This window comes from Crocuta crocuta, unplaced genomic scaffold (genome assembly GCF_008692635.1).
Source record: "Crocuta crocuta isolate KB4526 unplaced genomic scaffold, BGI_CrCroc_1.0 scaffold131, whole genome shotgun sequence".
NCBI lineage: Eukaryota > Metazoa > Chordata > Mammalia > Carnivora > Hyaenidae > Crocuta > Crocuta crocuta.
In genome coordinates, this window is record NW_027528977.1 from 13,041,354 (window position 1) to 13,066,188 (window position 24,835).

General features: G+C 54.8%; 1 protein-coding gene across 3 annotated transcripts in view; it reads right to left on the reverse strand.

The window, feature by feature from the left end:
* ERGIC1 (endoplasmic reticulum-golgi intermediate compartment 1) overlaps positions 1 to 24,835 on the reverse strand; it is a 101,280-nt gene that overhangs the window by 17,087 nt on the left and 59,358 nt on the right. For all 3 annotated transcript variants that reach the window (XM_077757312.1, XM_077757311.1, XM_077757310.1), the window contains 4 exons: positions 19,553 to 19,647; positions 15,862 to 15,986; positions 8,205 to 8,309; positions 3,404 to 3,464 (listed from right to left, as the gene is read on the reverse strand). In XM_077757312.1, the coding sequence (XP_077613438.1) occupies positions 3,404 to 3,464; positions 8,205 to 8,309; positions 15,862 to 15,986; positions 19,553 to 19,647 (386 nt within the window). The remainder of the gene's footprint in view (positions 1 to 3,403; positions 3,465 to 8,204; positions 8,310 to 15,861; positions 15,987 to 19,552; positions 19,648 to 24,835) is intronic.

Genomic DNA, 24,835 nt, shown 5'->3' on the forward strand with positions numbered 1-24,835 from the left:
GTATGGATTCCCTTGGGCCCTCGGGGATGCTACGAGAAGCCCAAGGACCCTTCTGCTGCTGCCTTCTACAGTCTCGGGTCAGGGATCGTGGATCTAAAACCACACAGGAATTTGGCCTTGTGTGTCTCATCCTGGTCTAGTGGCTGAATCAGTTCTGAGTCCTGGGACTCACTTGCTGTAAGAGGGGAGGGGGTGCAGAGGACAGCCACGGCCTCTTCCTGCTAAGACTGCATCGTGGTAAGAAAAGGGCGGTGCTTCCTGAATCCTCTTGAGAGCTGACCCCTCTGAAAACCTCAGAAGAGCCCTGCAGCTTCCGGGCTGAGCCCATGAAGATCCCAACACCCCAGCATGCAGGGGCCCTTGGCCGTCAGGAGCAGGGGCGGCGCCCAGGATTGAAAAGGCAGACACCTGGTCAGAATCTGCACTTGAGACACAGTGTTCCAAATACCCATTACCCCAGGCCAAAACCTCGAGGGGAGGAAGGAGGGAATGCCTTATGAAAAATCGCACCTGTAACAGTTCTCTTAAAATCTGTACAAAATACAGATGGTCATAAAAAGAAAAAAATAAAACCCACCCACAAATCCACCACGGGTTCACATTCTTGTGTATAAACTGCTAGACTTAAACTCATATCCGTATCTTCCTAAAATAGGATCATCCCGCACCTTTTTCTAAGAACTAAACCCCACAGACACCATTTTAGGTCCCAGACGCAGAGAGGAAGCTCTGTGAAGTGTTTCTTTTATTCGCCGCAATATCCTCTAGCACAGTGCCTGGCACACAGTAGGTCTTCAATAAGCGCTTGCTGCCTGAATGCCAGCGAAGGTCTGACACATCGTGGCCAGTGGCTGCACGCAACACCCTGCGCAGTCCCGTGAAGAACGTACTCCACCGACCACCCCCCGTGGCTAGACACGGACGCTGGCCCTCATTTGCACTCTTGTAAACAATGACCTAATGAACGTTATTTTCCTAAATCTGTGCACGCTCTCTTAATTATTTCCTTAGCTTACTCTTCTATGAGTAGAAACGATGACGCAAAGGCAATGACCATTTTTAAGGCCTTTGATACCGTTTGCCAAATGCCTGGTAGAGACACTGAACCTAATCACACCCACACGGGTTCCTTGTCAGTGGACCCCTGCGAGGGGCTGCTGGCACCCACCTGGTCCGGGCAGGCCCACATACCCTTTCGCCCCCTCCCAACATCTTATGATGGAAAAACTCAAACACATAAAAAATGGGGCATCATATTATGTAACCCTACTTCCCAGTTTCAGCAATTAACACACGGTCAATTTTGCTTCATCCCTACCCTACTGTCCACCCACACACACTTTATTCTGAAGCAAATCCCAGACATCACATCAATTCATCCACAGATATGTTAGTTATGTCTCCATAAAAGATAAAGACTCTTAAAACACAAAACACAACAACCACAATGTCATCATCGTGGCGAGAAACATCAACAATTACTCCTCAGTAGCTTCACGGGGTGGTCTTGGCTAGAAGGGAGACAGGTTACCACAAGTGGGGGTTACTTTAGACAAGATGGTCAGGGAGGGCCTCTGGGAGGTGGTGGCGTTTGAGCAGAGACCTTCATGACCAGAAACAGCGCTCAGAGGGAAGGTCTGGGAGCAGGGGTGGGCAGCGAAGGCAAAGCCCCGGCAGGGACAGCAAGCTGGAGGGCTGAGGGAAGGAAAGCCAGCCCTACGCCTGGCTGCCTGTCGTCTGATCTAATGCACTTTCCTTCCCACGGAAGCCACCCCGAGATGGCTTTTGTCACTAGCCCTGGAGCAGGCAGGGGCTTCTGCCCATGCCCTCTGGTGGCGGGCACACTCTGGGTCCTTCTCGCTCGGTTCTATTTCGGTGGCAGGCAGGCAGCCGAGGGGTCCGCGCTAACTCCAAGAGTTGGGGTACAGCGTGCTGTCTTTAGACAGCACTGCAACGACTGCCCCACCGCCCACAGGGTCATGGGCCTCTGTGACAGTCAGAGATGTGCAGGAAAACAAGCAGGCGCTGCTCACACTCAGAGGCTGCCGGGGGCGGCACGAACGGGCACGCACCCGGGGGGAAAGAACTGGAGAATGTAAATAAAGCAAATACCGTGGATGTCACGGGCATTACTGGAAGGTAAAACACCAGAAAGGACAGACGCTTTCCACAAGAAGACAAGGCCTCAGGGAGCACAGCAGAGCTGCTAGACGGGCCAGCACGCCTCTGTCACCCCTGGAAAAACTGTGCCACAGCTATGGTTACACAACAACGCCAAGTGCCAAAATCAGAAGATAAACTGCCGACAGCTTGCTTTGGAAAAAAAAAAAAAAAAAAAAAAAANACCTACCTGCCAAGTGGCAGGAAGTTTGCTTCTATGGTCTTACACTTTCCATTATGTGAGTAAAATAGTTTAACTTCTCTCTCCACAAGAAATTATTCTCCCAGGCTTTCCTGGTCTCCCACCTGCAGAATATTCTTCATCGACCTGTGAACAGGGAGTCACTGGGAGAGTTGTGGGAAAAAAAAAAAAAAAAAAAAGGCCTCTGCTGATGGACCAGGGTTCGGGGGACACAGAGAAATGAAAAATGTGATTTGTTGTGGGGGGGGAGGGGGGCGGAGGTCATGGACAGCTGTTTTCTTTTGTTTGAATTTCTGACCATCAGAGAGAACGGTGTATTTTAAGAAATCCTGAGGAAAGCCTGAGGGATACAAAAGGGGAGCTCAGGTGAGCAAGTAAGTCAAGGTAACCTGTGTGGCAGGACCCGGTGGAGGAATGCATTTAAGCAGACCCGCCACCCGGACCCGTTCTGTGCCCCAGGTGTGTGCACACGTGCGTGTGTAGGTGTGTAAAAATTCATTAGATGAGGCAACAGACAGGTGTGTGCGTACCTGTGTCAACGGACACAGAGCCCTCTCTAGTTGGGGCCAAGATGCCATTGGCGGAGGGGGTAGACGGCTCAGGGAGGGGGCACTGGCCGGTGGCAGGGGCTCAAGCGGGAAGAGGGCGTGGGGTTGGGGCGGTGGCCCAGGTGGTCAGGCCCGACTGGGCCATCCACAGCCCTGTTCCCGCAGTGCCACCGGAGCCAAGATAAATTCTGGCTCTGCCGTCACTCCCTGTGGGATCTTACGTGATTCTATCGCCTCAGCACAATTATGTGCATGACGACAACTGGTGATAATAGCAGGTATTCACTGAGCACTTATGATGTGCCTAGGGCTGTCACATACTCTCCCCGGAGGGACAGGTCCCCTTTTGTAAGACAAGTGCTGGCGCCCCCCTTCTCGCAGGCCAGCTGTGGGAACGAACGAAGCGTCTACAGCTCTGCTCACAGGGAGTGCTTGATAAACGTCCCCTTCTTCTCCCCCTTTCCCCATCCCCAGTTGGGACATGGGCACGTACGGTTGGAGGTGAGTCTGTCTGCTCCCCCGAGAGCGTTGAAAGCTCCATGGACATTCTGGACCTGTGGAGAAGAAGCACAGTGAGGGGGCTGACCCCGGGATGCCGCCACCTCCAGGTCTGGCCCTGGCCGTGAGGGGCCGGCCAGCTGCAGCCTGGTGTAGGGACCTTACCCTTGTCTCGTAAAGAAGCTGTGGGAGCAAGACAGAGACACGGGACGGGCCTGGTGCATGGTAGGCACTAGCTTCCTTCCCGTCTCGGGTACCTAGAACGTGCCACTCAGTCCTGCGTACTTCTAGTCATCTCATTTAGTGCCCCTAGTGATGTACTGTTGAGCCCATTTTACAGAGGAGCAGACCAAGGCTTGGAGAAGCACTGAAACTTGTCCAGGACCACACAGCTGACAACTGGCTGGGCCAGACTCCGAATTCAGGTATCTGACCTCAAGCCTGAGCTTGAGGAAATCCAAGTGCAGGGGAGTCGAGGTCCCACACCTCCTCCTGAGATCCTCTACAGCTCACAACTCTCTGAGGACCCAGGGCTGCAGGCCTCCCACTGCCATCTGCTATCAAGAACACACAGCAGTTGTGAAGAGCGCTCTCCTCATGGCCGCTGACCCAGCTGTGTGCCTTTGGCAGGGCCTGCTGCGCAGTGGGGCTGAAGGCCACATCCTACCTCTTTTCTGAGGATGAGGGGAAACCACGTCAGCCATAGGAAAATCTAAAGCAGGCCAAGGCAGGGGGCACATGGGGCACGCTACCACGGACATGGTTAACAGGAGCTGCCAAGCTAGGCATGCCGGAGGGCTTCCTGGAGGAAGTGACATTGACAACCAGGAAAAGTGAGAAGTTAATCCGGCAGGCAGCAAGTGTGAAGGCACGAGCCTGGAGACTGAGGCATCAACAGAGGCCCGTGTGGCCCCAGAGGAAGGGGGTGAGGAGCAGGAAGCAGGGAGGTCAGAGAGGTAGGTGGGAACAGGGTCCTGCAGAGAGGGCCCCTTCTGGGACAGTGGGAAGTAGCTGGGTGGCCTGATCTCTGATCCTGGTCTCAGGAGGCTGACGTATATGGAGCACTTACCAGAGCGGCACACCCTTAACAAGCCCCAAGGAAAGGAAGGTCTGTCCCGCGCTGCCTTGGGGAATGGCCATCTGAATACTTGGCTTCTCGCCCGAGAAGACAGTGGTTGTGGACACGAGAGCAAGGGTGTTGCCTCCCACAGCAGCGTGTCACGACTCTACGTCACCTGCATTTGTATGCTCACTGGATCACTTTCCGTTTTCCCCTCCCGGCGGCAGGCTCCCCAAGGGCAGGGACCATGCCTGTCCTCCGCAATATGGACAGGGCACATCAGGTGCCGAATAGGTGCTCCGGAAATACTTGCGGCACGGATGCTGGATAACGGATGGCTGGATGGAGCCCCAGCTGGTTTCTTTCGCTTAAAGAAAATCCTATTTCGACCATAACCATGAGCAAGCGGAAGGCTGCTACTGTCCTGTCAATGGCCAACTGTTATCTCTCCCACCCGCCTGTCCCCTCCTCTTCTCCCCGCTACCCTGCCTCCGTCCGCTGTCTCCCCTGGCCCTGGCTGCAGCCCTTCCGTCTCCTCCCCTGGCCTCACGGCCATCCTCCACGGCAGGTGGGCGCTCTGACACCCCATCCTCCCTGAATCTAGAAAAAGTCGGCCCTCCGCTCCCATTCCGGGGCACGTCCACAAGCTCTCTGCCGCCTGAGGAGCGCTGGCTTCCAGGCCTCATCACAGAACACCATGCTGCCCATGGTGTTCTTCTAAACTCACTTTAGAAACTCACTTCTTCTAAAATCACCTGGAGGCTCTTTTATGTGGAAGTGACCAGCTGGGTGTGTCCCAGTCACAGAGCGGGAGGGGGGAAGACGCCCGTGCCCATGAGGCTTCCCTGCGAGCTTGGCCAAACCCTCCCCGTCAGGGCTTGACTTACACGTCACCGGAGAGCTCACCGCCCTGACCTCCCAGGCTGGGGGGTGCCCCGGGCCTGCTCCCACACCACTGCCCAGAATCCTACGCCTCTCGTCCATAGCCCTCCTTGCCCTGTATCGTCACGGTTGATTACTGGATTGCTTCTTCTTTTGGGAGCACGAGCCCTGTATCGTTTACCCATCGTGTAACCCCAGAGCCGGGCACCGAGCCGGAATTTCAAGAGGGTCTGAGGAATCCATGGCTAGAGGAGGTGCAGCGGTAGGAGGCCTGGGGCCAGACACCTGGTTTCCTATCAGCTGGGTGACCCTGGGCAAGCCACTGAGCCCCTCCGACCCAGTGTCCCCACCAGGAAAGATAAATGCCACCCAGCCTCCTTGAGAGGAGTTTTTGTGAGAATTAAGCAAGACGTCACCTGTAATGCTGAGGTGGAAAGGGCAGGCTGCGGGTGTCAAAGCCCCTGCAGGAAGGAGTGTGATGTGCCACAGACACTGGGGTGACTCCTGCCGGCACAGAGCTGAGTGGCCCGTCTCCATTTCCATGTGGCCACCAGGGCTCACGGCGACCCCTCCCAGGGTGGTGGTGCGGCCCGGTGAGCCGGTCCAAGGCAGCTAGGACACTGCCCAGCGCCGAGTATATGGAGGGCCACTGCCGAACACGGGCTTGCGGCTTCTTAGCTACCGTCCCACTGGGGTCCTACTGTCTCCTTCATGGCTGTGTGAACCCCTGCAGGGGCTGGCAGCATTTTTTAAAAAAACTTTTTAATGTTTCTTTATTTTTGAGAGACAGAGAGAGAGACAGAGTGTGAGCAGGGGAGGGGCAGAGAGAGAGGGAGACAGAGAATCGTGCAAGCTCCAGGCTCCAAGCTGTCAGCACAGAGCCCGACGTGGGGCTTGAGCTTGCAAGCCGCGAGATCATGACCTGAGCCGAAGTCGGGCGCTTAACCGACTGAGCCCCCCGGGCGCCCCGGGGCTGGCAGCATGCTTCGTCTTGCAGGGCCGGGTGCAGAGTGAGGGTACAAAGGGCAGCAACAGTGGTAACATCTCATTTCACCGACCACTTACTGTGTGCCTGCCCTGCTCTAAGCTCTTTAGGTGCCTTAATTCGTTTTATCTTCACCACAATCCTATCAGGGGGTACTATTACTAATCCCATTTTACAGATGAGATGACTGAGGCTCAGCAGGAATAAATAATTTATCCAAGGTCACACAACTAGTCAGTAGTGGAGCCAGGGTTTGTATCCAGAAGGGCAGGCTGGGGAATGCCCACATGGCAACCCCATGAATGCAGAGATGGGACGACATGGGTGGTGAACCAGGTGTGAAGTGAGTCTGCAGTCCTGGGGCAGGCTGAGCGTGTAGTTAGGGAGTCTGGCTCCTGGCACTCAGGGAGGCCGGGACTTCTCTGTTCCTAAGCCCTGTCTCCAAGAGGAAAAATCTCTGTGGCTTCCAAAGGGACCGGGGAGGTGATGACTGGGCCACTCGGGCTGGGCACAAGGTGCCCACAGGGAAAGAAGCATGAGCCATGTGCAGTGGAGAGGGGAGGTGTGAGCACGTGTGTGTGCTTGAGGGGCGGTGTGCCCTCAGGAGGGTGCATGGGGACACAGTACCAGCAGACGATTGATTCAAACTCGGGCTCCCTCCCTGTGCCTCAATTTCCTCACCTGTAAAATGGAGGCAATAAAGTACCCACCTCTTGGGCTGCTAAGCATGAGAGAAGGCCAAGCTTATAAAGAAGGGCGCCTGGCAGGTCCACGTGAGGGGGGCAGTGCGGGCACGTGTGTGTATGTGAGATGTTCCAACGTGGGTGAGTGGGTGAGTCTGTGCCTCCCTGGGTGGTATGTGTGTGTGTGCTGTTTGTGCAAGGGTCTGAGCATGTGATCGTTTGGTATGTGTGGTTAGGGATGGATCTTAGGGTATTTGTACGAGCACAGGCATGTCAGGGCACACCTGTGTGTCTGACAAGTGTGTGTGATGAGTGTGTGCATATTAAGTGGCACAGTGGTGGGTGCGCTGGGCTTGGGGACCTGTGTGGGCCTCCTGCGCATGCCACCATCCCTGGAGGGACCCCATCCTCCAGCACCCCCAACCAGGATCCAGGATTCTCATCAAGCAAGGCCCAGGGGCAGGACCCAGCACTGTGGCTGCAGCAAGTACGTCCCCGCTCTGAGCCTCAGTTCCAGAATCCACCTTCAGGCCCACGGTGAGCCGTAGAGAAAAGAGAGAACATCCAAGCTCCCTGCCTGCAGCTGGTGGAGAGCGGGGTGGGGGAGAGGGGTGCAGGGGCTCAGTCCCCTCGCACGGCGGCCATGAGTGCAGAGCTGCTGGGCCCGGCCAGCTGAAGGCGGCCCTCAGCATCACAACAAGGACCGTGAGAAGGCTTCATCTCCTGTGTTCCCCCTGCTGGGTGGGCGTGGGCACTGGGCTGGAAGACAAAAAGGCCCATAGAGGCAGCAGGCTGGACCCTGGCACCAAATCGGCCGGCAGACCCTGGACAGGTGGCTCCTCCGGGCCCAGCTCCACAGCCGTAACACGTGGTGCCCCCTTGTGCCTCGGAAGGCTGCGCCAGCATGGAGAAAGCACTAGCACTTAGTACTTGCTCATGAAAACCAAGTCCTGTCCCCAGACTCCAGGCCTCAACCCGAGGTTCTCAGTCCAGTGCACCGTCAATAAAACTGCAGTCGCAGGTCCAGAAGGACTAATATGGAGGAGCCGTCTGACAGAGCAGAGGCTCGGGGGCTGACCCCCCCAGCGTCCTCTCTCTGCCCAGAGAGGGCCGAAGCCTCCATGTGACATGGCCCCCTCGCTGTACGCCCACCCCAGTCATGTAACCTTGCGTGTGCCCTGCTCACCTGCAGCGTGTCCCCAAAGGAGAGCTTGTGGATGACATGGGTCATGTCCGGGTTCTGAGGCTGGGCTGTGGCACTGTGTGTAGACACGTGGAAGTTGCCTGGGACCTGGAGGGGAGATACACATTTCAGGAATGTCGCTGGCTGCCGCAGAGGGTGGGGGGCGGGTCTTCACCCTGCTGTCAGACAGATCTGGATTTGGTTCCCAGCCTGGTCCACGCCATGGGACTCTGAAGGAGCTACGGCCCTTCTCTGAGCCTCAGGTTCCTCATCCATAGAATGGGCGCAGTAGCAGAAGCTACCCGAGGGGGCTGCTGGGATTATGGAATGAGGGGATACGTGTGAAGCCTCCAGCGGGACCCCTGGCACGGGCCACGGTTCGAAATGGCAGTCACCCACCAACTTGCTGGCCGCCAGCCCCATGGCTGGTTGGGGGCACGACCTTGGCCCATGGACCAACTGAACCCCCTCAAAGTCCAAATCAACACCACTACCATCACCCTAGTCCGGGGCATCCTTGAAGACAGGACTGTGGTGGCCTCCTTTCCTCCCTGGGCCCTGAGGCCCTGGCACAGCACAGCCCAGGAGAGGTGTGGCTGTCCTGTGACAAGGACCTCCGTGCATTCTGCTGGGGCATCTCTGTTGCGCTGAAAGGCCCCTCCTCCACCAGGCTCCCCAGGCCAAACCCGTGGCGTCATCCTGGCCCTCTGTCTTCCTCCCACACCTGACCTCCTGCTCACCAGCAAAGGCCGGCAGCTGCACCTGACCTTCTCAAGCCTCCCGTGCTCCCCTGGGGCAGCTTCCCCACTGGGCTCCCAGCGTCCACCCCTGGCACCCCAGGCCCTTCCCCAACAATGGCAGAGGGGTCCTTTTGAACCCTACATGTGACGGTCTCTCTCCTCTGCTCACAACTGCCTCTGTGTCCTCCCTCCGGTCTTCTGGCCAGGAACGGTGCCGGGATCCTACCTCGGTCCTTCAATCCTGTGACCCCTTTCTGGAACCTTTTTGACATGGCTCTCCCCTCCCTGGTTTCCTGCAGTCTTCTGCTCAGGGAGCGTCCTGACCCCCGGTTCCCCACCACCTCTGGTCTGCTAAAGCACTCAGCAGCACTTGCCCCTTTCATCTCGTTCTATTCTGCTTCCTCCCCGGGGAACATACGCTCCACGCTGGTAGGGACTTGTGTCTGATTTCCTCTGCATTCCCCAGACCCTGGGAGATGCCTACTACATTATGTACTGGATGAACGAACAAACAGAAGAATGACATTAATTCTTAAAATAGCATTTGTGGGGCATCTGGTGACACAGTTAAGTGTCTGGCTTTGATCTCAGGTCAGGAGCTCATGGTTCGTGAGTTCGAGCCCCGCCATCGGGCTCTGGGCTGATGGTGCAGAGCTTGCTTGGGATCCTGTCTCTCCTCCTCTCTGCCCCTTCCCCACTGGAGCTCATGTATGTGCTTGCTCTCTCGCGCATGCGTTCTCTCTCAAAATTAATAAACGTTAAAAATTTTTTTAAATAAAAAAGTAAATTCTTTTTTTAATTTTTATATGTTTTACTTATTTCTGAGAGAGAGAGAGAGACAGCGTGAGCAGGGGAGGGTCAGAGAGAGAGGGAGACACAGAATCTGAAACTGGCTCCAGGCTCTGAGCTGGCTGTCAGCACAGAGCCTGACGCGGGGCTCGAACCCACGAACCGTGAGATCATGACCTGAGCCCAAGTTGGACGCTTAACCGACTGAGCAACCCAGGCACCCCCAAAATAAGTAAACTCTTAAAATAGCATTTGTGGTTCTGACATCTGATAATTCCTATTTTACAGAATAGAAAACTAAGGCTTGGAACAGTGAAGACACTTGCTAAGAAACCTGTCCGGAGCTGTGGTGTGAACTGATGGATGCTGGCCTCCGGACTACGCACCCCGAAGCAGGACATGACACTCCCTCCCACCATGTGCCTCAGCAGCCCCGGGTTGATGGCCACGCACAGTCATCCTTTGGGATGCGGTTTGGGGAAGTCAGCCCAGACAAGGATCTGACCCTGGACAAGCCTGGAACAGAAAATGAGACTGCGTGACCTACACCGAACCAGAGAGATGTACAGACCGTGGAGGCCGTGGGGATGGCCCCCAGCTCAGTGGGGAGTGTTCAGAGAGGGCTTCCCAGCAGAAGAAGCTAAGGCTTTGAAAAGGAGTCTGCATTACTGGGGAAGAGGCGGAAAGGCATCAGAGTGAATGGATCAGCATGAGCGAGCAGGGAGGTCAGAAAGTGCCTGGTCGGTGGGCATGCGTAAGGAACTAGAACAGCCCGCAGGGGGTGGTAGCAGCAGAAAATAAAGAGGCAGAAGAGGGAGATGGGACTGTTCAGTAAAGGCCCAAATGGCATGCTGAAAAATGCAGTTTATTTTATTCCAGTTCAATGAAGGTTTGGTGAGCTGCATTAGAGGAAGGACTATGGCTGACAGCTTCCGGCTGGGCAACAGTCCACCAAAGTCTACTTATTTGGGAAGCACAAAGCTGAGGGCTGCTCAGAGCACTGTTCCTGTCCTCACTCGGGCCTGGGCTTTGGACTCTCCTGGAAGCTACCAGGCTGACAGGGTACGGCCTGGCCACGGCTCAGGGGCCCAATTACCCATGGCAGAATAGCAGCTGAGCTCCACACTCCAGTCCAGCCCCACTTCCCAGCTGGGGTGCCTTGGGCAAGGCCAGTAACCTCTCTGTGTGCCTCAGTTTCCCCATCAGCAAGATGGAGATGTGAACCGCAAATGGTTAGTGGCTGGATTAAACAAGGTGCGGGGTGCAAAGCCAGTGGTGGCTCTTATTGGGCTGGGTTCCTGGCATGAACGTGTTCGTCCTCAGAGCCAAGATAGAAGAACTCCTAGAAGATACAACCACACGTACACAGGCAGGGCATGGGGAAAGGCCCACTGTGCCTCATAAATATTTTTAACCTTGATTTTTACTGATATAAATAATAACATATACATTTACATTATAAAAAAGGCACATGATTGGGGCGCCAGGGCAGCTCAGTCGGTTAAGTGCCTGACCTGGGCTCAGGTCATGATCTCAGGGTTCACGAGTTTGACCCCTACATCGGGCTCTGTGGGGACAGCTCAGAGCCTGGACGCCGCTTTGGATTCTGTGTCTCCCTCTCTCTCTGCCCCTCCCTTACTCGTACTCTGTGTGTCTCTCTCTCAAAAATAAAAAAAAAAGTTAAAAAAATTTTTTTAAATAAAGGCACACAATCAGGTGAGGACTAAAGGTCCCGCTCTCTGTCATCTCTGGAAGACACCAAGAGTGTCTGGCACGTGTCCTTTGGCACCTTTCCATGAAGCGAGGGACACGGGGCCTCTGGTGGGCAGGGTTCCAAATGGGGTTCGGAGCCTGGGCCTCACGCTCCCAGAGTGAAGTGAGTCAAGGAGGCTGCCTCCCCGCGAGGCTGTGACTCAGTGGCCCGCTCCCCCTCCGTGAGGAGCCCATCACAGGTGGCTGACTCATGCCAGCACACGCTGGGCTGAAGAAAGAAAAGACGACGCTTTTAGGACCTGTGACTTAGGAACCTACGTCAGTGTCTCTGATAGATTTTAGAAGCATATAGATGGAGCCAGGCCCGAAACCCAGGCTCATCCCGCCCTCCTCCTGGGGGCCGGGTGATTAAGCGAGGAGTCTGGGCCGCTGGGGGCTGCCAGGGCGGCTTGGAACGCGCCAACTTGGACATCTGACTGCTGGCTGCCTTCCTGATGGACAGATAAGGAAGCCACGGGGCAAGTGTAAGCCTGATGCTGGGAGATAAAGGGGTGGGGGCCAGCTGCCAACCTCACCCATCACCAGGGCACACTGTCGCTGCTGCCTTCTGGTCTGAGCGCCCCTGACCGAGAGCTCCTAGGAGGCGGGAACGCTGAACACAGGCAGAGCGGGAGCCTCCCTCCCTGTGAGTGTACAAGGGCAAAGGGTGGCCAGGGCTGTGACCTGGAGAGCATGCATACAAGTGGTCGTAGCTTGTGTGACCAAGACGCTGGCGAGAAGCAGCAACAGGGGGTGCAGGGGGAGAGCAGGGGCTCTCTCTCTCTCTCCCAGCTGCCTGGGTTCAAAACCTACTTAATCTCTTTTGCCTCAGTTTCCTCAGAGCTGCTGGAAGGAGAAAATAGGTTAATAGGGGAAAGGGCCAGGAAAGAACCCAAGAGGTGGTAGCCATAAGGCGAAGGCCAGCTTCACACTTTCCTAGCATCCTGGCCCTCGCCAGCCAGAGACCAATTTCTTGAGCATCCTCCATGCACACCTGCGCCCAGGTGACGGTGGGCCGGCTGGTGAAATCACAGGTACTCCCACTGATGCAGATAAAGCAGGCCAGGGAAAGGGCACCGAGGCCTGTCCTCATCCCCGCAGTGTTAAGTGCTTTGTATTTTTTAAATATTTTAAAAATGTTTATTCATTTTTGAGAGAGACAGAGAGACAGAATGTGAGCAGGCAAAGGGCAGAGAGAAGGAGACACAGAATCTGAAGCAGGCTCCAGGCTCTGAGCTGCCGNACCTTTCGTCACCCCCTCATCTCCCACTCCTCAACGCTAGAGCGGACCAGCAATCGGGCCTCGGACCACATTTGCATCAGGACTTTGGGTTCTTACACTTCAGTGCCACGGATCCCTTTGCCGGTCTGGTGATACATATGTTTTAAATGCTTAAAATGTGTTGAATGTATCCAACATGTAGGATTATGGAGGAAATAAATGCTATTTAAACAGTGATTAAAATATGAAAAAAAGCATACTTAAATAGGCTTCCTTACTACCACAGCAAATAATAAGATCCGATCACAGGTCAACTAATTACTGTAATTTCAGAACAGTGATGAATGTCAATAGTCTCTCAAAATTATCAGCAACTATTTTAATATGATATAAATATCGGCAATTTTATTGGCAACAGGTCACGGGTGCTGCTAATGCTATTATGGTTTGTGGCCCACAGGCATCATAGGAGAAAATGCTAAATTTGAGTTCGAGCTTCATAAAAGTCAACGTGCCATTTCCCCCCGCCATCCAAGTTCATAGACCCCTTAAATTCAATCTATAACCCCTGGGGTGTCTGTGAACTCCAGGTTTGGAAAAATTCCTACCCCTTCTCCCTGGGTAGGTTTGCTTAGGCCAATAATCCGCAAACATTAGAGGCATCAGAATCCCCTGGAAGGCTCGTCATAGCATAGATTAAGTGGGTCTGAGGCGGGGCCCAAGAATCTGCATGCCTAGTAAGTGCTGAGCTGGTGCTGCTGCGGCTGCTGGGGGCCTACTCTCAGTAGCGCTGATGGAGACCTAGGGCTGTCAACATCATCTACTCACTGATGACCTTGCGTTTACATTCCGGCTCAGAACACCCTCCTGAACCCCAGAAACACGCCTCCAGTGTAATATCCCTGGGGGGGGAACTCCCAAATGAAACACGCCCAGAAATGAACTACAGTTCCCCAGCCCTACTGCGCCTAGAACCCATGCTCGCCCGTGCTCCCGCATCTAGAAACTGAGACCTCCTGCTCGTCCACACAAAAGCCGAAGAGCTTTCCTTGAGTCCACTCTTGCTCTCGCCACCCATATCCTACCCGTCGGTAAGTCTGGTCGACTCCACATCCCTAATCCGGCCTCTTCTCTCCAACTCCACTGCACAACCAGTGACCTTGACCTCTGCCCTTGGCCCCTCCAGTGTGCTCCCCCCACGGCTATCACCATGAGCTTTCTAAAGTGTTGCAGTCCAAGAGAACTTTCTCTGGTGATGGAAAGGTTATGTGGCACTAATATGGCAGTCACTAGTCTCGCGTGGCTAGTAAGTACTTGAAGTGTGACTAGTGAGACCGAGGGAATGAATACTTCATTTTGTTTAGTTTTAATGAATTTAAATTTAAATAGCGTCACGTGGCCAATGGCTACCATATTGGTATGGTATAGTTATTTTTTTTTAACTTTTCAATTTTTTTGAGAGAGCACATACGTGTGCGTGTGAGCAGAGGAGGGGCAAAGAGAGAGGGAGGGAGAGAGGGAGAGAGGGAATCTCAAGCCATGGAGGGGACGTGAGACTATGTGGGGAGAGACAGGCCCAGTCACACTGGTATCCCAGCCCAGCCTTGCAGCCACCCAGCAGGACCTATGGGAAGGGAGGGTGCACGCCCCGTCTAAAGGGGCAGCTCCAGATGGCCGTTGACAATGGGATGTGGCCCCAGAGTGGCTAGAGCCTCTGACTTTGTTTTGTTTTTTTTTTTGTTTTTTTAATGTTTTATTTATTTCTAGGAGAGAGAGAGAGACAGCGTGAGCAGGGGAGGGTCAGAGAGAGAGGGAGTCACAGACTGAAACAGGCTCCAGGCTCTGAGCTGGCAGTCAGCACAGAGCCCGACGCGGGGCTCGAACCCACGAACCGCGAGATCATGACCTAAGCGAAAGTCGGACGCTTAACCGACTAAGCCACCCAGGCGCCCCTAGAGCCTCTGACTTTGAAAAGCTGGAAATCTGGACTCCCAGTCTTTAGATATTGGCTCTGACGTGTCTGAAGGTTACACAGGACAAACGTAACTTGTCTTTGGGCTGGGTGTGGCTGGCAAGTTTGTAAGGTCTGATTCAGATGTCAGGGACCAGAGGAAGGGTGTTCTGAGCAAAGGCTACAAGAGGGCAAGCAGAATGGCCAGTGGCTCGGTCTGGCTGGGACCGGGACCGGGAGTTAGCTGTGTGATCTTGGGCAAGACACTTAACCTCTCTGGGCGTCCGCTTCCTCATCTGTAAAACGGTGCCCCCTCGCAGAGTTCTTGCGAGGCTCCACTGTGATAACGCACAGAAGAGCTGTAAAAGGTGCAGCATGTGTAGAGTCAAGGTTGCCGGCTCCACCAGGGTCCCCTAGCACCCCTAAACACACTGCGCTCCCCTCCTTGACTCAGGATCTGAAGTTCCTGGTTCTAGCCAGAAAACAATGGCAACACCTGAATGGTCCCTTGGGGCCTACCGGCTACTTTCAAGTGCACCTACTCTCCCTGCTCCTCGCTTCATTCCTCACGCATCACTACCCACCCACATGCTTTTCAGGTTGTACACTGTCTACACCCGCTGCTAGCACAGGAGCTCTGCCAGCGGGGAGCACCGCCCACCTATCCCACCTCGCCCGTTCCATTCCACCTACTCCGTGTGGCCCCACAGCTGACGGCCCTCCCTGTGTTCCCTGGAACACAGACGGTGTCCAATAAGCGTTTTCCTAATGAATGTGTAATAGCTCATTTAATCCTCATCCAAACTTTGCGAACTGGGTGGTACCCTTCTATTATGGCCATCATCACATCCTCACCCTAAAGATGTAAAAACAGCCTATGGTGGGTGGAGTGACTCAGAGGGCGCTGCTTGGCCAAGAGGGGGTAGAGCCGGGACACACGCTCAGGGCTCAGGGCTGCAAATCCCCTGCTTTTCTCAATGGCCACTCCCTTCCCTGTTGCGAAGAGCAAGCAGCCCCTTCCTGAGCCAGCTGGCGGGGTTTGGAGCCTCTGGGAGCCTGGAACCCCCACCCAGAATCTCTGCCAGCCACCCTGATGCTTGTCAGGCCCTGGCTGGGGGATGGCTGAGTAGGCGCACCGCTCTGAACACCCGGTTTCTGGGAGGAAGGGGACCGAGGGGCGGGGGGTGGGGACAAGGGTCTCCGTACCTTGTTGATGCTGAACTGCCCCTCGAAGCGGCAGCCGGCCCCGTTGTTCAGCGGGATCTTCATTGAGTTGTCAATGTGCCCCACCTCATGCCTGCCCATCTCATCCTGTATGTCAAGTCCGACCACTGCAGGGGTCAAGGGGAGGAGAGAGTCACAAACACCCAGAGAAACGGGGATGGGGTCCAGCCCTTCCTCCCGGGACCCCCTCCTCTAATCCACCCCTGGGACAGGTGGGCCCCGGGCCTTCCAGGCGCTCACAGTCTAGGGCCCAGAGCCACAGAGAGGAAGGTGGCCAGCAGGGCCGGACTCAAAGGGAGCAAGTCCACAAGGTCCCCGCCACTGCCTGGAGCCAGGGACGGAGGACTGTGGGGTGCAGGGGTGATGACTGTGCTAAACTCAAGACTGCAGGGAGGTGGCAGAGGGTCGTGGTGAAAAGGCTAGTCTGAATCCCGGCCCCACCTTCTGTCAGCTGTACAGCCCTGGCCGAGGCACACGAGCTCTTGATGCCTCTGTCTTTCTCTGGAAAATGCGGGGTGATAATCAGACCTTCCTTGGAGAGTTATGAGGATCAAATAATATGTGTAGAAAATGCTTAGAACAGGGGCTGATGTATAGTAAACAGCAAGTGTTTAATGAATGTCGGTCCCTAATAGGTCTCGGTCTCTGGGTTTGTTGGGTGAACAGTTTCAGGCAGGCATTCGTTCACTCCTCATTCATTCATTCACACCTTCTTTTACCCAACGCCTATTCTTGCAGGCCCTGCCCTCCTGGAGCGTGGGTACTTTTCTGGGTTCCTCAGTACACTGAATGGGAAACTTGGGGCTTGGAGTCCTGGTCTTTGACTCCAGTGTGACTCTCCACCTGTGACTCAGCTTCCCAATCTGTAAAATGGGCAGGCCCATGCCACTTGCATTCTTTGAGATGGTTTAGGCGACATGGCTCTGTAAACTACGAAAACACAGACATTTCCCTGAAAGATGCACTGGAAAGGAGGTTATGACAGAGAACTGCTCAAAGCAGAGGTTACGACAGAGAAAGAACTGCTCGAAGCAGTTTTATGTGGGCCAACCCTAAAAGGGAAAAATGGGAACAGCCGTATTCCTCAGTGCAGGTGGGGGAGTGAGGGAGGGCCCATCCACAGAAGGGAATGTGACGTAGTCTTTAAAAACGATGCTCACGGGTCTGGAGTGCGTGGGAAATGCTGATATCGTAACGTGATTTAAGAGCAATGCAAACAGGCCCCTGTTTGCCTCAGCAGCTCCGCCCATGGAAGCCTGTTGTCTGGACACACACATGTGCAGACGTGTGTGCGAAGCTGCTCTGGGCAACTTTATTTGCAGTTGTGACAAGTGGAGGCCAAGCCGGCTGCCTGTCAACAGGGGGCCAGTCAATGGAACAGTCCCTTCTCGAATGCGGTGCAGCAGGTACAAGAACTGAGTTGAGTCCATGTGGGAAGAGAGGCAGCTCCGAGCCGGACAGTGACTAAGAGCTTGGGCCCTGGGGCTGCCGCTGTCGGTGGTTCTGGCTCTGCCCCTTACCAGCCGTGGCACCTGGAGCAAATTCCCCAGCCTCCCTGTGCCTCGGTCTCCTCCTCTATCCCAGGCTTGTGAGGATTTAAAAAATTAAAATGGTACTTCCTATGTGCTAGACACTCTTCCAAGCTCTTTTTACATAGGAACGCGCCATTTGAGCACCCCTGTGGGGAAGATAATATTATCAGACCCATTCTATTCTGGGGGACACTAAGGCACAGAGAGGTTCAGTAACTTGCTTGGGATCGCACAGCTAGACACAATGGAGCGTGGATTAGAACCCGCAGAGCTCCGATCCAGAGGCCACGCCCTTTGGCCCCTCCCCGCTAGAGTATCTCTCATCTTAATGCACTAACACAGCCCGAGGATTCAGGACACAGCCTGGCTCCGAGTAGGAGCAGAATAAACGGCAGCTGGGGCGATCATCTTACTAATATTCTGAGTAAGATAAGAATAGCTCCAAGACTAAAAAACAAGAACCCCCAGAAAGGTACCATGTAGTTGGGTCTCAATTATGTGAAAAGAAAAAAGAAAAAAACAACTCCCCCCGCCCCCACCTAAACATGTGTGTTTATAGACAGGGAGACATACAGGCAGGCAAACACGCACAGGGGTGGGGAAGGGGTTCCAGCTGCGAGTGGGGGGCTTCCTTTGGGGTGGACGGCATACTAGGGAACATACCCTTCAACGTTTTTCTTCATAGGTGTCTGTATTTTGAAAGTGACTTTTTATTTTAAGCAGAAAAATACATTCCTGTATTAGTTAGCAATAAAATACTACTTTTTAAAGCAGGATATGAGATCCCACAAGCAGCGTGATCGCGGCTGTGTTTAGAAATGCGCAGAAAGAAAGGCCAACGGGATGGAATGGCGTCAAATGTCGACTGATGCTGTCGCTGGGGGTGGAATTAGGGGCGATTTCTTCTCTCTGCTGCTCCGAGTTTTCCAAAGGTATGATGATGAGCATGCATTTTTTTTTTCTATAATAAAAATCTGTTCACTTAAAGAACAGCCAGGGTGCGGGGCTTGAGGGGGAGGGGCCCGGGTTCAGGTTACGGCCCCAGAGCGGCAGGGACCCCGTGGGCTAGTGCAGCCCCAAGTGTGAGGCTGCCTGGCCCCTCCCGGGCCCCTGCCTGCAGCAGGCACAGAGCCCGCAACCACATCCCTTCCCTCCCCTGCCCCACGGCTCCCAGTCCTCTGGCCTGACTAAGAATTTCCTTGTTCCAGAGACACGACCTACTGCTGACTGAGAAGCTGCCGGATGAATTATTTTTCTAAGAGAGAAAGAAAAAAATAAAAATAAAACCGACCTATTTCAACAGGTTCCTTGGCCGGGGGCCCACCGTGGATTCAACACTGTGATGTAATTCTCACCAAAAGCAATAACAGAATCGAATCTCTCTCTCTGCCCGCGGACACACCCAGGGTTCTGTCCTTCAGGAGGAAGGGCGGGGGTGGGAGAAGGGCCCGCATAGAGTGACGTGCCAGCCTGGGGCAAAGGGACACTAGGAACCCCAGGCCAGGAAGGGACACCCAGTCCGCTCAGTAAGAAGTTTGGGAACCAGCTCATCAGAGCCTCCCAGAAACCTCAGGCAACAGATAGCACTAGAAACCCATTTTCACAGACGAGAAAACAAGCTCCGAGAAGTCACACCTCAGCCCAGGTTCACACAGTTTTGCAAGCAAAAAGAGGTCCAAGATCTCGCCTCGCCTTGAGATGCTTGAGACGTTATATGACCGCTGCCCCCACCCCACGCCACCCTACAGCCTCTAGCCAAGGATGTGGGTAATAACAGCCCGGCCCCCTTGTTATGGGGCAGCACACACCGTGCTGTGGGTCACATGCCACAGCCCCCCCTGACATCAGGCTTCCCCTGAACACAGGCCTCTGCTGTCCTCTCACCCCCCAACCCCCTTGCCCTGGGGAGGTGGTGGGTGCGGGAAGGGGGAGATGCGAGTCCCAAGAGTCTTTTCTCAATAAATCCCTTGCGGAAACTCTCGGGCTCTGCTTCTCAGGAACCTGACCCCAGAGGCAGCCCCCGACACACTGATGCGGCTACTCTCCAGAGGTGACCCCTGTTAGCAATTTCGAGTACTCGGTATTCAGCTCTGCCTATCAGAGGGGTCTTGCCGGAGCAGGGGGCTGTTGGGAATACTCACATTCACAATGCAAATTGGGTAAACTGATGTTCAGGCTGACGTCAATTTTGCCCCCGCTGTCCTTGTCTGGGTCATCAACGTAGAGCTCATTCACGCTAAGGGAGACAAGTACAGAAGCCTTCGTGAGATGGGGCACCCACCACAGATGCAGGGGACAGCCAGGGGCCATTGCCCTTGATGACCACTGCTCAGATAACCATCTAGGGGAAGTCTATGTCATCTCAGGCACAGGGGAGCCGGGGTGGTGATATGGATATGGCTTCTGGAGATAGACAGATTCAAATTCCAATCCTAGCCCTGCCGTTTTCCATGTGAACTTGGCAGAAGCCGTCTTTAAACGGGGTGTCACCACCTACCGCGCATGGGGTGGCCTGAACACCAGAGTGAAGAATGGGAGTCTCACCCGGGCCTCAGGGCCTGGTACCTCCAGGCACATGGCACCTTAGTCCCTACTCTCTTGCGCCCTCTCCCACTCCGCTGGGAAGCGGGGGTTCCCCGGTGCTCATCCTCAATGCTCGGCTCTCACAAAGCCCCGGGGCGAACAGGAGGTCCGGGATGTAATCAGAACTAGGTTATGAGTGTCCTGTGGCTGCAGCACTAATTACCACAAAGCTGATGGCTTAAAACGAGTCATGTTTATGATCCTGCACTTCTGGAAGTCCAAAGGATAAAAGGGGTCTGCAGGGCTGTGCTCCTTCTGGAGACTCCAGGGGAGAATCTTTCCAGAGGCTGCCTAAACTCGCAGCCCCTCCTCCACCTCCAAACCGGGTAGAGCCACACAGCATCTTATAGCAACTCTTGTCACTTTGTCTCGCCCAACAGGTAACCCAGGGTCATCTCCCTGGCACCACAGACTCAATGTAATCACATGCATAAAGTTCCTCTGGCCGCGTAAGGTCACACATTCACAGGTTTCAGGTCTTTGTGAAGAGAGGCACAGTTTGGGGGCCCAGGGCCCCATGGACAGCCATGCAGCTTGCTATCTGGGTCAAGGGCACCGCATAGGATCTGTCAGTAGCATGAATTTATCCAACAAATACTTTTCAAGTGCCTACTGCCTGTCAAGCACTAGAGGCAGCGGATGACCAGTCAGCCATGGTCTCTGTCTTCATCAACCTTGGATTTTTTTATGTTTACTTATTTTTAAGAGAAAGAGAGGCATAGCGCGAGCGGGGGAGCGGCAGACAGAGAGGGAGACAGAGAATCTGAAACAGGCTCCAGGCTCCGAGCTAGCTGTCAGCACAGAGCCCAACGCGGGGCTCGAACCCACGAACCGTGATCATGACCTGAGCTGAAGTCGGGCGCTCCAGTGACTGAGCCCCCAGGCGTCCCGTGTCTTCATCAACCTTAGAGACACCACTGCCTTCTCAAAACGTACCTTCCACCAACTGATTCCTGCTTTGCTGGAAAGCTGTGGAAGGGACGAANGCTCCGAGCTAGCTGTCAGCACAGAGCCCGACGCGGGGCTCGAACCCACGAACCGTGAGATCATGACCTGAGCTGAAGTCGGGCGCTCCAGCGACTGAGCCCCCAGGCGCCCCGTGTCTTCATCAACCTTAGAGACACCACTGCCTTCTCAAAACGTACCTTCCACCAACTGATTCCTGCTTTGCTGGAAAGCTGTGGAAGGGACGAACAGGACAACTGACCTCTGGGGAGAATGGGCGAGAAGGACTTCTCTGAGGAGACGGGAGTTGAGGCCTGAAGGGTGAGGAGGTTGTCCCAGCAAAGATGTGGGGAGGGTCCTTGGGACGTAGTGTGCGGAGGCCTGGGAGTGGCTGTTTGGGGGACCCAAGCGAAGGTCACCGTGACGCAGCGTAGAGCGAAGGGAAGCGGGCTGAGTGAAGTAGCTGGAGAATGGACAGGGGCTGTGTCAGGCAGGCTCGGGGTCCCTGGGAAGGCCTTCACACTCATCCCAAGTGCAGCCACATGATCAGGCTTGCACTTTAACAGGCTTCCTCTGCAGGGAAGGCTGACCTGAGGGGCCACTGTGCACCGGGGAGACCACGCGGGAGGTGAGAGATGGCCCGGGTTGGGTGTGTTGCGGGAGGGGGTATGAGAGGAAGGGATGTAAGATCTGATGTGCCAGATACGTAAGATCTGGGCCGTGGGGGGCTCGAGGGGGACACGCGGGCAGACCACCATGTTTCTTTCTGGAACCACTGGCTGGACTGGGAGCTCCTGGAAGAGGAGCAGTGAGGAGGGAAAGGTACTGAGTTCCAAGTGGCTTGGAGACACCCCTGAGGAGCTGCTGAGTGGACCCTGGGTGGCTGTGTCTGAAGCCCACTTCAGCTGAGTGGGCAGCTGTGGGGGCAGTGCCTGAAGTGGCTGGGCTGTGGCTACTGAACATGTTAACTGGGGTCCTGTCCACAGGCTGTAAAATAAAGGCTTGCAGCTCTAAGAACCAACTGGACTCTAAGAAAGCCTTGTAAACGGCCACATCTTTGGGAAAGAATGAGTGGGGCCAGGGCAAGGGCCTTTTGTTTTTACTCAGACCCTGTCTTTATGCCCCTAGCACTCAATGTGGTGTAGCTAGTGCTCAATTAAGAAACAGCGGGGTCCGGGGGCACCTGGGTGGCTCAATAGGATAAGCCTCCGACTCTTGGTTTCAGCTCAGGTCATGATCTCATGGTTCGTGGGTTCTAGCCCTGTATGGGATGCAGAGCCGGCTTAGGATTCTCTCCCCTTCCCTCTGCCCCTTTCTCTCAAAATAGATAAACTTTTAAAAAATGTTCAAAAAGAAAAGAGTGGGCTCCGGCTGTGAGATCGAGCCCCACATCAGGCTCTGTGCTGAGTGTGGAGCCTGCCTAGGATTCTTTCCCTCCTTCTCTCTCTCTCTCTGCTCCTCCCCCACTGGTGTACATGCCTGTATTTACACATTCACACATGTTCTCTCTCAAAATAAATAAGTAAACATATATATATATACACACATATATACATACATATGCATATATGTATATATATATAATTAATTGGCTCAAAAAGTCACCTGGGGCTTGTTTCCTTGTGGGGGTCACAAGGATGTCCCTGAAGACAAGATGAGGTTTGGCCTTCAGATTGTTGGGCCTCCAGCCCATGAAGTCAGGAAAATCCCAGCTGGGCCTATGTGTGTTCGTGTTATTCCCATCCGCTCCTGTGAAATGTCCTGATCCCCATTTCAGAACCAGGAAACTGAGGCTCAGAGAGGCGGAGTGCCGTCTCCAACGCCACACAGCAGGAAATGGCAGAGCTAAAATCCCAGCCAGGTCTGCATTCGGCCTGAGCCCCAGGCTTTCTAGGGCTCATGCTATCTCCCCTCCCTCTCACCCTCAACATCTAGGATCGCGGGAGGAAACAGGAAGGGGGGCGGCTCTCTGAGGCCATACACAGGGTGTGGGGAACAGAGGTGGTGGCTTGTACTTGACAGGCTCACAGCGCTGGCCCCTATCAGAGAACAAGAAGAACAAAGTAGCCAGCGGGAGAGAGGCAAGCAGGACCCCAGGAGGCGATGCTGGAGGGCGGACACCTCCACAGCCAAACGTGCGCATCCTTGGCCTTCAGCGCCCAGCTTCCAACCCAGCCGTGGTTCGCAACTCCAGAGGGCTGTTGCCTAATGACACTGCTGGGTGATTAACGGAATGGTCACCGTGTGAGAGGGAGAGGGCTGCCCCCCCCTGCCCCCCCCCCCCCCCCCNAGCGAGACTCTTCCTTGAAGCCGCTCGCCTTTCCCACCTGAGAGGCAGGGCCTCTGCACATCACTGAGGCATTGTGGGATGATGTCACCCCCCTGGCAATCCTCTGGAGGTGACCTCAGCGCACAGAAGTGAATCCCAGGTGTGGCATCGAGGTGAGCTCACCCTCGAGGCCCCAGCGGGCCTCTCCCAGCCCAGGGAGCCCAGGCTCCCCAGTGCCACTTGGAATAAAAGGGCCAAGGTGCTGGCGAGGGACGGGAAGCCCCCGGGCCTGCAGAGCATGGGCCAGTCTGGACAAGTGAGGCCAGAACTGGCTGCTCCCAGGTACATTCCTGGAGGGCCCCGGGCTGCAAGGGAAACCAAGTCCAGTCACCTGCACCACCTGCCCAAGGAGGCCAAAAGAACCACCTTCTGAGTCCAGAATGTTCCAGGGCTGCTGGCGTCCTCCCACCCCCAGCCATCACTGCAAGCCCACCCTAGCCCACCACCCATGGGTACCTGCCAAGGCTAACCCGGCTGGGGCTGGGTGGATTTCAAAAGGTGAACGGACAGCCAGAAACCCGCCACCTGAAGAAAAGCCTTCTGTGGATTTACTGCTATCTGGGGACTCAGGGGCCTGATTCGTCCTGTCACGAGCAAGGGTGATGAGAAGACTCATCAGAGGTCAGTGACAGACACATGTAGGCTCACCTCCTGCCACTTAGATGCTGGGACAAGTTACTTCACCTCTCTGAGCCCTGGTTTCCTGAACTGGAAAACTGGGGGCGTTTTCTGTGAAGTTTGAAGACGGTCAAACATAATCTAGGGTAATAACAGTCATAGTGGCCGTGGTAGGAGATACTGACTAGGAGGGGGCACGAAGGAACCTTCCAGGTGGTGGAGATGTGCTGTCTTGATGAAGTAATGCTGACATGGGTGGCTGAGGATGTATGCGCTTTGCTATCTGTACGTTATACACACGTCTTGAAAAGGAGGGAACACCTGGAAGGAGGGGAGGGGGAAGAGGAAGAAGGGAGACAGAACAAAAGAGGGGTCGGGGGTCGGGCTACTTCCCAGGGCTGTGAGCGATAAAGCTGCAGGCCCCCTGGAATGAGGGGTGTGTGTTACCCACTAATCTGAGGGCCTAGCTCGGGCATAAGGCATCGTGATGAAAATCCAGACTCTCGGTGTTCAAATCCTGGCTCCCCCGCCTACGGGCTGACTGACTTCATAATGCAGGGAGGGGGCTTTACCTCTACCAGCCTCAGTTTCCCCAGATGTAAAACAGGCGCAGTCATGGACATGGCAGGAGTGTCCATCACTTTTACTGTCCCTACAAACAGCAGCGTTGACTGAGCTGGGAATAGCAGGCATCCGCCTCCCAGCGCTGTGGTGAGGACTGCGCTGAGGGGCCACAGCTGGTGTATTAAATCGAGACTATGCCGATCATGACCTGCTGAACCAGGCGGCACTCGCCACCCGCACAGGGCTGCCAGGTAGCTCAGCATCCGAGCTCCCGCTTTCGGGAAGTGAAACCTACAGGGTCGTTTTAATGGAAGGCAGTTTCAATACACCCACGCAAAGGAAGAAAGAGTCCCGAGATTTATTACTTGCAGATTGCAGGAGCGGG